Source organism: Falco rusticolus, chromosome 11 (genome assembly GCF_015220075.1).
Source record: "Falco rusticolus isolate bFalRus1 chromosome 11, bFalRus1.pri, whole genome shotgun sequence".
Classification (NCBI taxonomy): Eukaryota; Metazoa; Chordata; class Aves; order Falconiformes; family Falconidae; genus Falco; species Falco rusticolus.
Window position 1 is genome coordinate 489,695 of NC_051197.1, and position 15,137 is coordinate 504,831.

General features: G+C 38.7%; 1 protein-coding gene across 1 annotated transcript in view; it reads right to left on the minus strand.

Moving 5' to 3' along the window:
- The window catches only part of LOC119155556 (serine/threonine-protein kinase TNNI3K), a 106,851-nt gene that overhangs the window by 54,338 nt on the left and 37,376 nt on the right, over nt 1-15,137 (minus strand). The window contains exons 10-19 of the mRNA XM_037404372.1: nt 10,735-10,879; nt 10,541-10,645; nt 9,793-9,887; nt 8,981-9,130; nt 7,735-7,821; nt 6,024-6,080; nt 4,918-5,010; nt 4,775-4,832; nt 4,465-4,659; nt 4,014-4,118 (exon numbers count right to left, since the gene is read on the minus strand). Coding sequence (XP_037260269.1) covers nt 4,014-4,118; nt 4,465-4,659; nt 4,775-4,832; nt 4,918-5,010; nt 6,024-6,080; nt 7,735-7,821; nt 8,981-9,130; nt 9,793-9,887; nt 10,541-10,645; nt 10,735-10,879 — 1,090 coding nt within the window. The remainder of the gene's footprint in view (nt 1-4,013; nt 4,119-4,464; nt 4,660-4,774; nt 4,833-4,917; nt 5,011-6,023; nt 6,081-7,734; nt 7,822-8,980; nt 9,131-9,792; nt 9,888-10,540; nt 10,646-10,734; nt 10,880-15,137) is intronic.

Sequence of the window (15,137 nt, forward strand, 5' to 3'; positions counted from 1 at the left end):
TGTGGGAAATTCAGTCAACAAAGACAGAAACCAATGAATTAAGTGTTTGGCACATCATCATTTCAGTTATTAAAAAATCAGAGAGTCTTCATAACAACAAGATGTCAGAACTGAGGAAAAATAGCAAGACTTGGAGGCAGAAACTGAAGAAGCCTTAGCTGGTATTATCAGAAGCTGACTTAATTCAGGAGACACCCTAAAGACTAGAAAGCAGCAGTACAAGGTACCAGGAACACACCAGGAAATTACGAGACCAGGCAGCTCGCTGCCAGCTGTGTGGGGAGCACTGGAAGCTGTAAGGGGATCAGGAGGTGCAGCATCTGCTGCAGTGAAGCACTGCCTGGTCAGGAGCAGCTGACGGCTGCAGGGCAGGAATTATAGATAAAACGGTTTGGGTTGGAAGGGACCTTCAAGGTCGTCTAGTTCCACCTCTCCGGCCACGGGCCTGGACACCTTCCACTAGACCAGGCTGCTCCAAGCCCTGTCATACCTTGCCCTGAACACTGCCAGGAATGGGGCACCCACAGCTCCCTGTTGATCCCCGCGGTCACTGCTGCCAGGGCAAGTGAGGTGCCACAGGGCGGAGAGCATGGGGCTTTTCAGGGTGTGCTTGCTGCCCACCTCTGCTTCATGGGGGAAGGTGAGAGCCGAGACCTCTCTACCTGCTCAACCATGCTGCGGAGAGCCCTAGCGCCGCTGAGGAGGAGGATGCCCAGGGGATCGGCGCCACACCAGCAGCTCGTGTTGCGGGCAGGCATACCTCAAACGCAGTGGAGAATACAGAGTTTGTGCACGCCTTTCCAAGACTTCCCTCAATTCATCCTGAATGGCTCAGAACTGGTTACTGCAAAGCGTTGCAATCAAATCACTTGCTAATGAATTGTAATTAGTTCAAAATGTATTAGAAGAGAATCTGAATTGCGCTTAACAGTTTGACTATCCTAATGTCTCCTGCTAATTAATGGCACTGTTTGAGTAAGTGACCGTTATGGACTGTTTCATTTTGCACTGACTCAGAATATTATATGGAGTTTAACATTACTGAATAAAAAGTGAGGAACAGACATTTCTTGACAAGATTTTACTTGATTATGAAGACAACAGATTCAATTTTTCATTTGAATTTTTTTTGAGTTTTATTTGCTAAGCAGAATTGTATTTTATAAACTTGGAATTTGAATTTGAATTTAAAAATCTAGGAAGAATAGAAAAAATGTATAATGTCAAAACCAAGCATTTCAAAGGCCTCTGAAGTGTGGGTTCAAGCTTTCTTAGAGTAAAAGAATTTTGGTAAGTGACACGGGTTTTCAAAGTATTTAGTCAATCCAAAGCGCACTGAAAATACTCTTCGACACACAAATTTTATGTAGCTCTGCTACAGTAAAATTGCAGAAAATGGCTTTAATATACTTAAATTAAGCCTCCATCTGTATAGTCAATATACACAGATGAACATATCAGCAATAGTCTTCTAAACATCATACATTTACCAGAACCATGTAGAAACACTGTATCTGCACATTTAAATAAATTGGGTATGTAATAGGTAATGATTAACAGTAGCCATTTTTATGTTCTTGTAGCAGTTTTAATGTGAGCAGATGGATGCACTCATACATTGCAGTAGATGAATAAAGAAAAGTGTGCTGAAATTTGGAGAGCATAAAGCATAATTTTTGCCAGTATTGCTAACCTAGGGCACATTAATCTGTGTGGTTTGAAGACTGGTTTGAAGTGATACGGTTTGTAGACCACATTTTTCAGGCTAAATTAAAGAAGTGTGCATTTTCTTTTGCATTAGTGATCTGATTTTCTTCTGTAGTCTGCAAGGATACTTTTTCTTTTGTAACCACAGAGTTATTGTTTCATATAAGAAATAACTTCAAGAGCAGATAGTAATTTTTGAAAGTATCCTTTTGAACCTAAAGTTCTTGCGCACTGAGAGCAAATTCAAGAGTTTATCATCATATAGATGCTCAGCTCTCAAATTTGTCACTACAGGCCACTGCCAGAGGCAGGACAATGAGTTTGGTGGGCTTCAGCTTGCACACCTGTGACTGGTCTTAAATATACACACACTGCCTCCTTGTTACGTTTCACATCCTAAGAAAATTCCTGTTTATAAAGGACAAATGCTACATTTGAAGTTGCTCCCTTCACAGGTGTCCTTTGCACAGCTGTCAGCATGTGTACACCTGGAGCAAGAAAAGAGACCTCTCCCGTGTGCAAGCCATGCTATGCTCTCGGAGACGCCACAACGATGCCCAGAAAATTGCTCCTGCCTCATATTTTATGAGAATTTCATACCAGAACCCTGAACTGGGCACAGTCTCACAATCAGTTTACTTCTTTGCTCAGAAAAGGGAAAAAACAGCTTTTTCCAAGAGAATGAGTGTCTTTCACAAGGAATCTTCCACTGCAGCTATCAGTGTCACCAGGAAATGAAAACTTACAGCAAGATGCAGGAAAATGTTATTTATGGTATCACCACAACTATAGGACTGGTCAGCTGAGATATAACCAAAGTGTATGTTTCTGTAATGTGGTTTTAAAACAAGTAGTTAAGCTAGTGGAGTGACAGTGAAGAAAACCCATTTTGTAACTCATTACATTTGTAACATTTTGTAACTCACTTCACCCTACTTTTTAAAACACTTTTTTGTAGAAGCTTTCTTTTTACAGCGTTCATACATATGAAGGAGCTGTTTACAAGCCAGCTATTGCTGCTAAAAAGTGCAACTGCTATTCAGCACTAACTCTGCCTCGTTGCTTTTCTTTCAATACAGCTATAGGTAATTTTGGTTGGCCCACTTCCAAAGCAGAAGTTAGTGCAGAATGGATAGTCAGAGTGATTTCTGATGTAGACATGACACAGAAAACTTCCACTCAGTAGAGATGATGTCTCCTGCTTCTAACGAAGCCTTCTAACAAGCCTTCTAACGAAGGCTAACATTGGTGGGCCAGATGTGACAAAATACTGGGTTTTAGCAGTTGCATCCTTCAGTGACGACTGCAGTTCCACCAATGTGACTTGCAGTGGTTTGTATAAAACCTCTGAGTCTGATCTAATTCAGTTTCATTTCCAGAAGGGAATCTGGATACTTGACTCACACAGACTCTCTCCTACTTCTCTGCCAGTGGCACTGTCAGCTGGCTCCCAGGCTGGGATTTACCTACCATACCTCTGAGTGTCAGCATTAGGCACTCAGTCTAAATGAGATGAGCACTCCCCTCCTCACAACAGGCACAGGCTCATTCAAGGTTCCTCCCTTTCCAAGACAGGCACAAATGGGAGGGATTGCCTTCTAGAGGTCTCTACATTTCTGCATCGACCTTAGCGAGGCTAGTGACTAGTTTAACTCAGGCATCAGAGGGGCAAAAGTAGGTGACATGAATTAATGTTTTGGATTAAAAAAATTATACTGAGGAAATATACTAGATAGCATAAATTCTAAAAAGACTGTCTCACAGGACTAGTGTATGCAGATAGGGCATAAATAATTTGTAAATTTCAGATATCTGTCAGTGAAATTATTGTAAGCTTGAAGTGGACTACCATCTGTTAAGTCACTCAACTAAAATGTATTAAAGCCTCCCATGAATGTGAAAGCATCGTGCCACAATTCCCCAGTCCAATTGCTGCAAGCAGACCTTCCTCCAAGCTCCATCAGTGTTAATATGACACTGCATAGTTACCAGAGTTTTCACACCTTGGTGATTTTTCTAAGAAATGGGGAATAATGATTACTTTTTATTATACACGTATTCTAGCTTATTTGTTCCATTTAGCCAATACTACTTGGAGCTTCTGACATGCATGGCAGCTTAAGTGCTTAGGGACATGGGTTAGTGGTGGGCTTGGCAGTGCTGGGTTAACAGTTGGACTCAATGATCTTAAGGGTCTATTCCAACCTAAATGATTCTGTGACTCTCTAAGTACAGGTGAGACCACAGACCATCACTGTTGCTTTGAGGCTTCACATTCCCTGAATTTTTAGGATAAAGAAACCTACCTGTTCAAATCACGATGTATGATTGGTTGTGTCAGATTGTGGAGGTACTCCATGCCTTTGGCAACATCTACAGCAATGATTAATTTAGACTGCAGATCAAGAGTTCTGTATTTTTTTTGGGAAAAAAATTACTCAAAGTTAATAAACAGACAAAAAGTATCTGTAAATTATTCTTATCATTAATTCATGGAAGCTTTAAAATTGTTTTAAATACAAACCAATGTTATAGAATCTATGCAATGTAAATGTACACAATCCAAAATAATGACAATAACAATTTTGTGATTACTTATTGATTTCCCTTGTAAACCAAATAATCTGAATAAAAGCTAAACATTAGTGTTATTTCCTCTATTGTTTTATATTGAAATGAATAACATTTACATCGGCATAGATTTACTAGTTTTCCAAATTCTGTACCGCAATCCCAAGCAGAGAACAAGCAGAATACCTCTTCTGTTCATGAAGCAGGGAGAAGAGTGATCCTCCAGAAATATACTGAGTGACTATAGCAAACTGGCTTGGGTCATCTAAGCAAGCTCCCACAAACTGGATGACACACGGATGATTCAGTCGGCAGAGAATGGAAACTTCACGGCAGAACATGTCCACATCAGATTTGGAGCAGTAGGTATTGGCTCGATAGCTTAGAATTTACATGAGAGAAAACAGTAAGGCAAAAATACCCTAAGATATGGGTTTTTTTAATACTTCAAACTAGGTCTTTAACCAAACAAGATGCAAAAGTCTGATAAACTTACCGTTTGATTGCAACAATTTTATTCCTGCACCGTCCCTTATATACTTTTCCAAAAGATCCTAAAATGGTTTAAAATAAATAAGAACAAAGATACTTATTATGAACATCAGACATCTAAAGTGCATACGTTTTTATTTCTGGTACCTGAGCCGATGATCTCATGGAACTCTATTTCAGAGAGCTGAAGATGGAAATGTGATGGCAAACCAGCACGAAGGAGAAGAACATCTGCCTTTTCTGCAAAAAGAAAACACTTACCCTATTTGTAAAATGCAGGGTCACGGGGAAGCATTTACATTCACAAAACTGTTGCACAGTAAAAGCTCATTTTCCTCCTGTAGATTGGCTGACTGGTAATTCCATTGCCTTTTCTTTTCAGTAAACACAGTAAACCCCAATAACAGACAAGTACTTGCAATGCTACAGTTGCTTTGGGCTTTCTTGGCTTTAAAATCTTACCACTGATGAACACTGTCCCATAAGCATATTCTGCCTGTATGATGTGATGGTTGTGTAAAATTCTTTATACGGAGAATTAGTTTTTTTCTGTATAGCTAGTGCTCATTACTAATGCAGGGTATGTTTTTCCAGATCTGACCGACTCTTTACTGACATGGGGAACCTAAATTTTGCAACTTACTTCAGTTAGCAAGCATCTCTACCTTGTTAACCTTTTTGGTTTATTACTATAAGGTTTATCAGAATATTTCTAAGCCAAACATTTCAGTGCTGTTATGTAAAGGATGCAAAGATTCGATTATATCCAGAGCAAGTATCTGAAGTGGAAAATTGAAAGTACCACAAAAAATTTAGTATTTTAAAGTACAAATATTTATCTGAATATTTTATATGTGTTTCAGATTAACACAAATTCTTTTTGGACATAATTTTTCTTGTAAAGATAATCCAGGCATTTTACAGTGGAATTCAATACAATATTTGTTTGCATTCATGGGTATGTGTGTATTTCATTAGTACTAATTCACAATCACATCCTTTTCTCCAAATAAATATATTTTTTAAAGTAAATGAAAATAAGATCAACGCAGGAATTATGATGATGCTGAGCAACAAAACTAAGTATTTTGTTTCCTAAAATTATCCTAGGGATATATATCTGCTGCTTATGCACATCATTACATTTCTAAACAATGAAAATTCCAGGAATCTTGTGTAGTATGTTCAGGCTGACAAGCACCTTGGATAAGAAGACCATAAAAGTTTAAGTTTTCCCTTGCCATTGAAAATACCTTTAGTCATGCTTTTAATCTTTCCTAGAGGGGATGGAACTGACACATAGGAACCATCTGAAATAGAAGAACACAATGAATTTTATGGAATTCAAAGACAGTTTAAACACCTGTACTGATAAATTGATGAGGTAATGATTGCTTAAAGAAAGAATGAATAATAAGGGGGTGAAAATACACACAAGCAAATGGCTTAAAAAGACATATGATTGTTTGCTGGTCTTGGCTGGGAGGGAGCTCCTTCCCTTCGCAGGAGCTGGGACGGGGCTGTGTGCTGGGTTCGGCTGGAAGCAGCCCTGGGAGCACAGGGATGGCTCAGCCATTGCCGAGCAGCGCCTGCACAGCGCCGGGGGCTGTTCTGCTCCTCACCCCCCACAGCCAGCAGCTGGGGGGCACAGGGAGCTGGGGGGGGACATGCCGCGCCAGCTGCCCCCCCCGAGCCCAGGGGTACCCACCCCGTACGGCCTCACGCTCAGCATGGAGCGCTGGGGGAAGGAGGAGGAAGGGGGGCCGCTGGCAGCGATGGCGCTGGTCTCCCCCAGCCCCGTTAGGTGTGCTGGAGCCCTGCTGCCCTGGGGGGGCTGAGCACCTCCTGCCCTGGGAGGTGCTGGGGGAACGCCTGGGCTTGCTCTGCTTGTGCACACAGCTTGTGCTGTACCTGGGGAACTGCCTTCATCTCAGCTCACCCGTTTTCTCACTTTCACCCTCCCGAGTCTCTCCCCACCCCGCTGGGGGGAGGGAGCAAGCGGCTGGGGGGGCTGAGCTGCTGGAAGGCATTAAATCATGACAGATTGTGATGTTATATTGCTGTGCTCTTGGAAGTAATTTTTATGTAGCTTCACTAAACACTGTAGAACAATACTGACTTTCCCTGCTGTTAATTAAGGACAACATAGCCTTTTCTGTTGGAAGGAACTCAGATCAGATTCACAGATTCTAACAATTGGGCTGTGAACACACTGCAGTGTTTAGTTCACTGATGAGATTTTCCAAAAGACCTCAGCTTTCTCCATGTACCAAAAAAATCATCTTTTGTTTTTCTCCTTAAGTGGGAGTTGAGTTCTTTTAATAATGAACATAAAAAAAATCTGTCTGGGTATGTTAATTGCTTGCCAAAATAAATTTCCAGTACATGCATAACTTAGTTCCCTAAAGATTTACAGACATTTGAGATATACTACACCTAAACCTGGAACAGGCTGAAGTATGCAGGAAGTAGATAAATCCTGCTGCTGACCTTAGGGCTCCTTCTGCTTCTGCGACAGGAGGAGTCAATGACGTGGCCAAGCTGCAACATATGACATATCCTTTCTGTTGGCAGCATTCTCAACACACTGCAAAATGTTTTGTTTATCCAACTGCTTGTGTTAACATTCTTCTTGGCACTTGTCATTTAGTTGCCAATACAAATTAGTATTTTTGTAGCAAAAAAGGTAATTAATTCTTCCCAAAGGGGAAAAAGATATCCAAAGATACTAAAAAATATGAAGAGATCGAGTATAGAAATACACAAAATGTCAGCAAACAAACATCAGAAATAGACATAAGTAGAGGGCACCTCGAGAATGACAATTCTTAGGACACTAATTTTATTTGTTCCAGACAGAATTGATCCAAATCCCTCTGACATCAGTGGAACATTTCCAGAGACTTCAGTGGTCTTTGGATCAGACCCTTCAGTTAGAGAATAAAGTGATTTCTCAGACCATACCTCCTCCAGGTTGCGAGTATTCATTACAGGGTGATTCATCTTGAGGTCTCTTATAATGCTTCAGAAGGGTCACAATGGCATCATGACCTAAGAAAGAAAGAGGAAATACAAGGGTTTGCAGGTAAACTCAAGTCTTTTTTTTTTTTTTTAATTCACTTATAGAAAATTGGGGGATTTAAAAAAAAGTACAATGTGCCTATAAAACATGTAAACAAAGATACAGCGCTGCTGATCTGAAACATACTAGGATTCTTTACTACAGAAATACAGGGAAATACCTACCAATAAATACAAGCATGTTATGTTCGTGAGTCCACCTAATCCTAAATGGTGATATATTTCAATGGAAAAAGCCCTCCTACAGAAATCCTGAAATGGAAGTTGGCAATAGTCTTCAATGGGCCTTACAGGGAAAACAAGTGCCTGAAAATATTCCTTTTGGTGTCCACAACTGGACAAAATGTGTATACTATATATTGTTGTAGACAGCTGCTATACTCATCATTCTGCTTTGCAAGAAGCCAGAAGAGAGCATGCACAACATGCTCCCCCTCTCAGATGTTTGATGCACAAAGTTGGAAATATTCAAAATTCCTTTCTAAACCTTCCAAAGATGAGTTTTCCCTCAGTAATTCCACAATTTTTGCCAATATCAGGTTTTTGAAAGGCCTTTGAAACCCATAGTTTTACTATATTGCAGTGATTCTCATAATAAATGGTACTGCAATGCTTTTGGAGGAGGGGGGAATGACGCAGAAGTCATGGAGTCACGAACAGGACAGAAAATTAACACATTGCTATACATGTAGGACAGTACAACAGGAACCATGGAAAATGCCTTGCTTTGATCTATATATGCAAGAATTTAAGATTACTGACTGATTCATTGTTCCCTGTAATGCCTCCTTCAGTAATAAAATTAAAACTCATGCACACACCAGAGGGACAAATAGCCTTTTCTGAACAGGCTGCATGTTTGCTATTTTAGCAGCACATAAATACTCCTATTCTTGAGTTTGTGTTTTTGTGTTGAATTAAACTGATGTTTAACAGAGTACCTCAGAAGACAAATAAAAGGGCTGGGTTTTATTATGTTTCATGCCAGGAACTGGAAATCAGATGGTGACAGCTCTTCAACTGCAGGGTCTGAGGGGTTATTTTATAGTGCTGTCTCTTTCCTGTGCTGTTCTTGCCTTCCTGTACTGTTCCTATGGATTTTGTAGCAGAAACTAGAAAATGGAAATACCTTTCTCATAAGCCCACATCAAACAGGTCTGCTCATCCTTTTCTCCACTGGATCTGCTGGGATCACAAGCTACCAGATTCATATCAGCTCCATTATCCAGTAAAAACTGTACAAGTCGAATATGACCATGGTAGCAAGCACAGTGTAATCCTAGAACATCAGAGAAGTGTGGTAAGCACAACTGTCACAGAACCATTTAGGTTGGAAAAGACCTTTAAGATCATCAGTCAGAACATCATAATAGGACTTGCAGCAACAGCTATAAAGTGCAAATTTATTTTCTCGATAAAGGAATATATTATCAAAAAATACCTGAGGCAAAAGGTGAAAATAAAATATTAACGCTGCAAGAACCAATCTATTGCCTGCTACTCAACATATCAGCATTTACTCTGCCACCTGCAAATCACATTTAACAACTTTGTGAGGAAAAGCAAGTAGAAACAATGAAGTTTTTTTCTTTGTTGCCTGCAGTAGGAACATGGAAGTATGCAGCCCTTCAGACACTATATCCTATATGCCTACTACCTAGCAGAATAATACTTGGGCCCAATTCTTAAAATGACTTACAATCCTATGGGAGAATCAGTTTACATCATGTTTTGTTACTTACATACAAGCTAATGAGCCTGACACATTCTCAGTGAAGTCTTATCACTTCTACACCTGCCTGCAAACATATTTCAATAGAATTGTGATCTGTCTGAAAGGTAGATGGATGTTGATCATCAGATTACCATGGGAATTACCCTGGAAAAAATTTTTTTGGTGCTGGTATATGCACTTGCACAGAATAAGGATGATGATGTTACCTGTATGTCCATCTCTTCCCTGGTGATTGATGCTTACAACATTCTGGTCAAGAAGAAATTTTACAAGTTCTATGTTCTTTCCATAGGTGCAAGCACTGGAAAAATAAAGGGAGAAGGGAACATTATAGTCCATAAAAGGACAAATATTTTGTGTAGCTAAAACTTTTAAAAGAATTACAGAGATAAAAATGTAGTGACAGAATAAAGGATCTTCAGAAATGTGCAAATGTGTGATTAATCCACCAAAACATGTTCATTTCTATTGTTTCAGAAACACTCTTAATTATTGCTGTATAAATTAATTTTGCATAGCTATGCAAAATTAATAGTCTGTTTCGCAAAGTGCCTCTTAAATAACACTTTACAAACATACGGCACCATGAGCAAACTGTGTTCTGCCAGCTCATTTCTAATTTAGAAACTCCAGCAGGTTTCTACCCAAAACAGGCTCTAAGCTCAGCTTCCAAACTGGACAGAAGGAGAAACTGTTATTCATCCAGATGCTGATGACTGATGCCTTTCCTACTTTTCTCTCTCTTGCTTGCTCTCTCTACCCCCATTCACTATCTGGTTCTACCTCTTACTTCATGTCCTCTCCTGTTTCTCAGGATACAAACCTACCATCCACATTGAGCTCACTGCTTGCTTTGCTCATCTGGCCGTTGGTGGGACATTTGTAATTTCGGGTGTCATGTTGCATGCATGTGTAAGTGGAATTCTATTGATAATGGCATTTTAACCATCTCACCTGTGGAAAGCTGTTTCACTGAATATGTTTTCTTTAGTGAGACTTTCTGTTCCTGAGAGCTGAATTATTTCCTTGACAACTTCAAACTTTCCATTGTAGCATGCACTGAGGGTGAAGTCAATAAAGAGTTGTTAACACCACCAGCTTTCTAATAAGGCCCAAACCATGTAAAACAGCTTCTCCACATGACTCACAGATGTAAAGGTGTGTCTCCATAGATATTCACCACATGGGGCTGAACTTCAAAGCTGCTCTGCAGTAAGAACTTTACAATTTCATGGTGTCCAAATCGACAGCAGAAGTGCAGAGGAACATGATCTTCATTGTCTTGAGCATTCACTGCCATTTGACCCAGAAAGAGACCAAAGAAAGTATTTCATACTTAACATAGCTTGTTTTGGATATTTAGTAATGCTGTATGTTTTGCACTTACATGTTTTGAAACCTCCTGCTATAATATTTATGGCCCTATTTCTTTAAAATTGAAATTTCTGTGAGCTTTCATATATCAAAACTGTATTACTCAGTGACACTTGTAGTACATTGTCAAGATGATTTTTTGGACTTAGGGTATAATTTCTTTCTTCCAGTAGCAGACGTATTGAATATTTTGATGTAGCTTTCCATGAACAAATCACAAGTTATAAATGACCCTCAGAAAGAGCAACTGTGAAGCAAGCTATGTAGTTACCACAGGTAAGAAAGCAATTATTCCAAATGCGTGGAAAAATGCAGATCCCCATTTCTGAAACCATCTAATTTTGACTGCTGGTGTTTTAGTATAGCAAACATTGATACTACACACTTTTTACCATGAATGTCTATTAAAAAATGATTCTGTAATAGAACAACATAAACCCAACAATTCTTGAGAACTGCTATTACCAAGTGAACAGTGCGAGACTATGGCTGCATGTGTACTGACGTAAACACGACTGGGAACCTTCCTGGCATTGAGGCCAAGTATCACAGAACTGCTGGTATCTACCAATACAGCGAACTATTTTAAGGGCAGTTGCATGCGATCTGTCTACTGGGGAGCCATCCCTGGAAGATCTTTGACCCACAGGCACAAATCGCTTGACACTGCCATTTATTCTGGAACACATCCATACTGGGGAGTCTTCTGCCTGTTTAACAGGGCCAGCAATTGCATTCCAGCACCTGGGAACCTTCTTCGGCGTACCTGAAATGGATATGAATATACTTTCTGCGGCTTACTCTTTATCTAGTAGGAAGCAAAGAAGAGGCTGGACAAGGCTCTGGGCAGAGTTCTCCATTGGTACAGAGACATACAAATACTGGTTTAATTATCCAAAAAGGGTCTTTATTCAGTTTTAAAAGACAGCATGTATTTCTGTGATTCTTAGTATATTTTTTCTATGTTTAGAGATAGAACAACCATAACTGGTTGACATCACAATTGATAGAACTGAAAAATTCAGTCAGTGCAATTTTTAGTTCTCAATTCAGTCTAGCATGAGATCTTTGAGACCATTTACAAGAAATTAATAGATTACTAAGGAATAATCTGTCCATTAGAGGTGTCCAGACTTGTACCACACAGGCTTTTAAGCCCAGCTTTGACAAATGTCTTGCAGGAACAATTCTTTCCTGTAACTGAACCTCCCTGAGAGAAAGGGTAAACCAAACACATTCTGAGGTTCTGTCTTCTCTTGATTTTCTCCGAGTATAAAATACAATGAAAATTAAAATAAATCCATTTAAAAACCTTTCTGAAGTAATGCTGAATGCTCACAGAAATGGACAGTCCTTTAAAATAATCTTGTTTTATAACATCACTGATGTCTACTGACAGATGTTTCCAGAGATGAATTCTGTTTCAGGCCAAACAAACAAACAAAAAAAAAAAAAGGAAAAAAAAAGGAATCCCTGTAACTTACATTAAGTTTGCGGCTCACAAATGTCATTAACTGCTCCCGCTAACCTTCCTAGCAATCTTATATTAAAAGGAGTAAAGAAAACTGTTTTATTTCTCTATTCTAAAATGATAATCCACTTTATAGATTCATGTGACATGGTATCCTTTATTTTTATTATGATGCAGTACCAGACACATTAATTCTAAAGTACAATAAATAAGAGGGAAATAAATGTCAAAGTTTTATAATAATAAATGTCAGCATTTTAGAATATATACCCTCAGAATGGCCTAAAGGTCATCAGGGGTCTCAGGACCATGAGCTTCTACAACACAAGGTCTAAGGTGGAATAAGAGAAAACAACGTACCTTCTCATTTGTTCATGCAGTTGGAAATTATGTCAAATACTTGCAAGCCATTTCCTTTGGCTCTGGAAGAATATAACTAAAACAACTCTGGATGGTGTTTTTTGTTTTAATTGATAGCTTTTTTATTTCAAAATGAAATATGACAGGTAAACTGGAATATTGTCTTAAAAAGGAGAAGCTGAGAGCCAAAAGAAAATAATACCAGTGCAAACCACTTTAGAATAGAGTTATAGCAAAAAAGTACATCATATTGACTCAGAAATTACTAAAAAAAAAAAAAAAAAAAAAAAAGAGTACAGGAGAGTTCTTCAAATTTAGATTTAAAAATATTTTTCTATTAAATTGAGGATAGATAGTACAATTGTCATGGTAGTCAGAGACTAAAAATTGAGGGTGCCTTACAAGTAAACAGTAAAAATGAGCAAACGCTAAGTTCTTGTCTGGAACAAAATGGAGTACTGTAGAAATTAGTCTTCAGACTGAGCCATTATGTAGGTCAAAAGTAACAGGTGAAACCATTACAGTAAATAAAAGGATGATAAGAAGACAGTGCAAATCTGTTTTATAAAAATAATGGAAATTGTCCAAGTCCCAATGAGTGATAACACTTTAATATTCAGAGAAGCATGACTGAACATGCCTGGATTTTTAATAACAAACTCTGGTTTTAAATTTACAATTGATTGCATTTGGCACAGGTGGCAGCAATTTTCAAAGATACTTCAAAAAAGAGGAACTGCAACTCTAGGCAGCTCAGTAGTACTGAAAACAGACAAATTTTATTAGAAGTCCATAGGAATTATAAAACCAAAAAATATATTTTATATCACATGGTTCCTGAAAGAAACCACCAGTGTGAAGAATAAAAAATAGCATTTAGCTTATGTGAAGCAAAGGAAATGCTTGCTTCCTGGCCACCAACTAGTTCTTCAAATCTGTAGATATTCCATTTCTTAGCTACCCCATCAGGCTATAAAACAGTTTTTTACATGTAATTTTTTTCTTTCCTTTGGAAAGGAACAGTTTTTGAAGGCATGCAAACATTTACATTAGAGGTCCTACTTCTACATTCATGGATTTGAGAAGCAGTTATTTCCAGGCCCTTCCTGATTTCAAAGAACTGGAACAATAGAAAAAAAAAAAAGTGGAATGTACTGATAATTCTAAATTACCCTTACTTCTTAGAAAAGACAACCAGCCTTTCATTCACCCATTCCTTTTTCTGGTGGGGTGTCGGGACACCACCAGAAGCGTGGCCGTACAATCAGGCCAGCTGACAGCACAACAGGTGAAAATCACAGCTCTGTTTTCAGTATTCAAGCTTATCTTCCTTCACATACATGGCAGGTGAGACTGAGAAACAAATAAATACGTGACTTGGACTTTGGTTCAGAAGTCAGCCCTCTTGAGACCCAAACATGTACCCTTCTGGTTACCTAAAGGGCTCAGCAGCTAGACAACACACCTCTCAGGGTCAAGACCATAAAGCAGGCAACTGCTAAAACCAGCAAGTCATCTGGATCTAACACGTGTTGCTGAATATCTGTTCTTAGAAACTATATAGAGAAAAGTTGGGCATGGACGCGAGTATAGTGAAGCTACAAGAAAAGCAAGGAGGAGACAAAACAGTTCAGTGCAATGAAATGAGGAAAGAGAATGGGTATGTAGGAATCCTGATGGTTTCTCATTGTAATGATCTCCCTTTTCTACTTTACTTACTTTGTAATAAACAAAATGAAAAGAATTATTCTTTTAATTACCCTAGGAAAAAAATCTACCAGATTACAAGAATGAATCAAAACTTATGAAGTGATACTTTGTATCCCAATTATTGCTACATTCTACCATTTGAATATTCTAAAATATAAAACTGAATTTCCTGACAGAATAAGTAATGCAAGTTGGTACCAATCATACTGACTCAGTCAAAAAAAAAAAGTCTCTAGGGTTTTGGAAGGTGTAAAAAAAAAGAAAGAAGGAAGTAGAAGCTGTTAAAAATAGAAATGAGAAGTTCCATGCTAAATCAGTTTGTAAAAATCTCAAGATAGTTAAGGTGCTTTAAGTGATAGCTGCTAGTAATGGCATGATGGTCTTTGAGATACATTAATGATCTCAAAATGAATTTGGAGCTTAAAGGAATCTGACCAGTACCTCAAGAAATGTGCTTGATAGGTCTTATGCAATTTCTGAAAATACAGAGAATTTACTTAGTCCTCTACAGTTATTTACATTAAAAAAAATTACCAGATTAGCACCTGGAGAGCTGACTGTACATGTAACATACTGGTTGTCACAGCACTCTCCAAGCTAGCCAGCTGCAACAAGGTCTTTTACCATCACCTACCA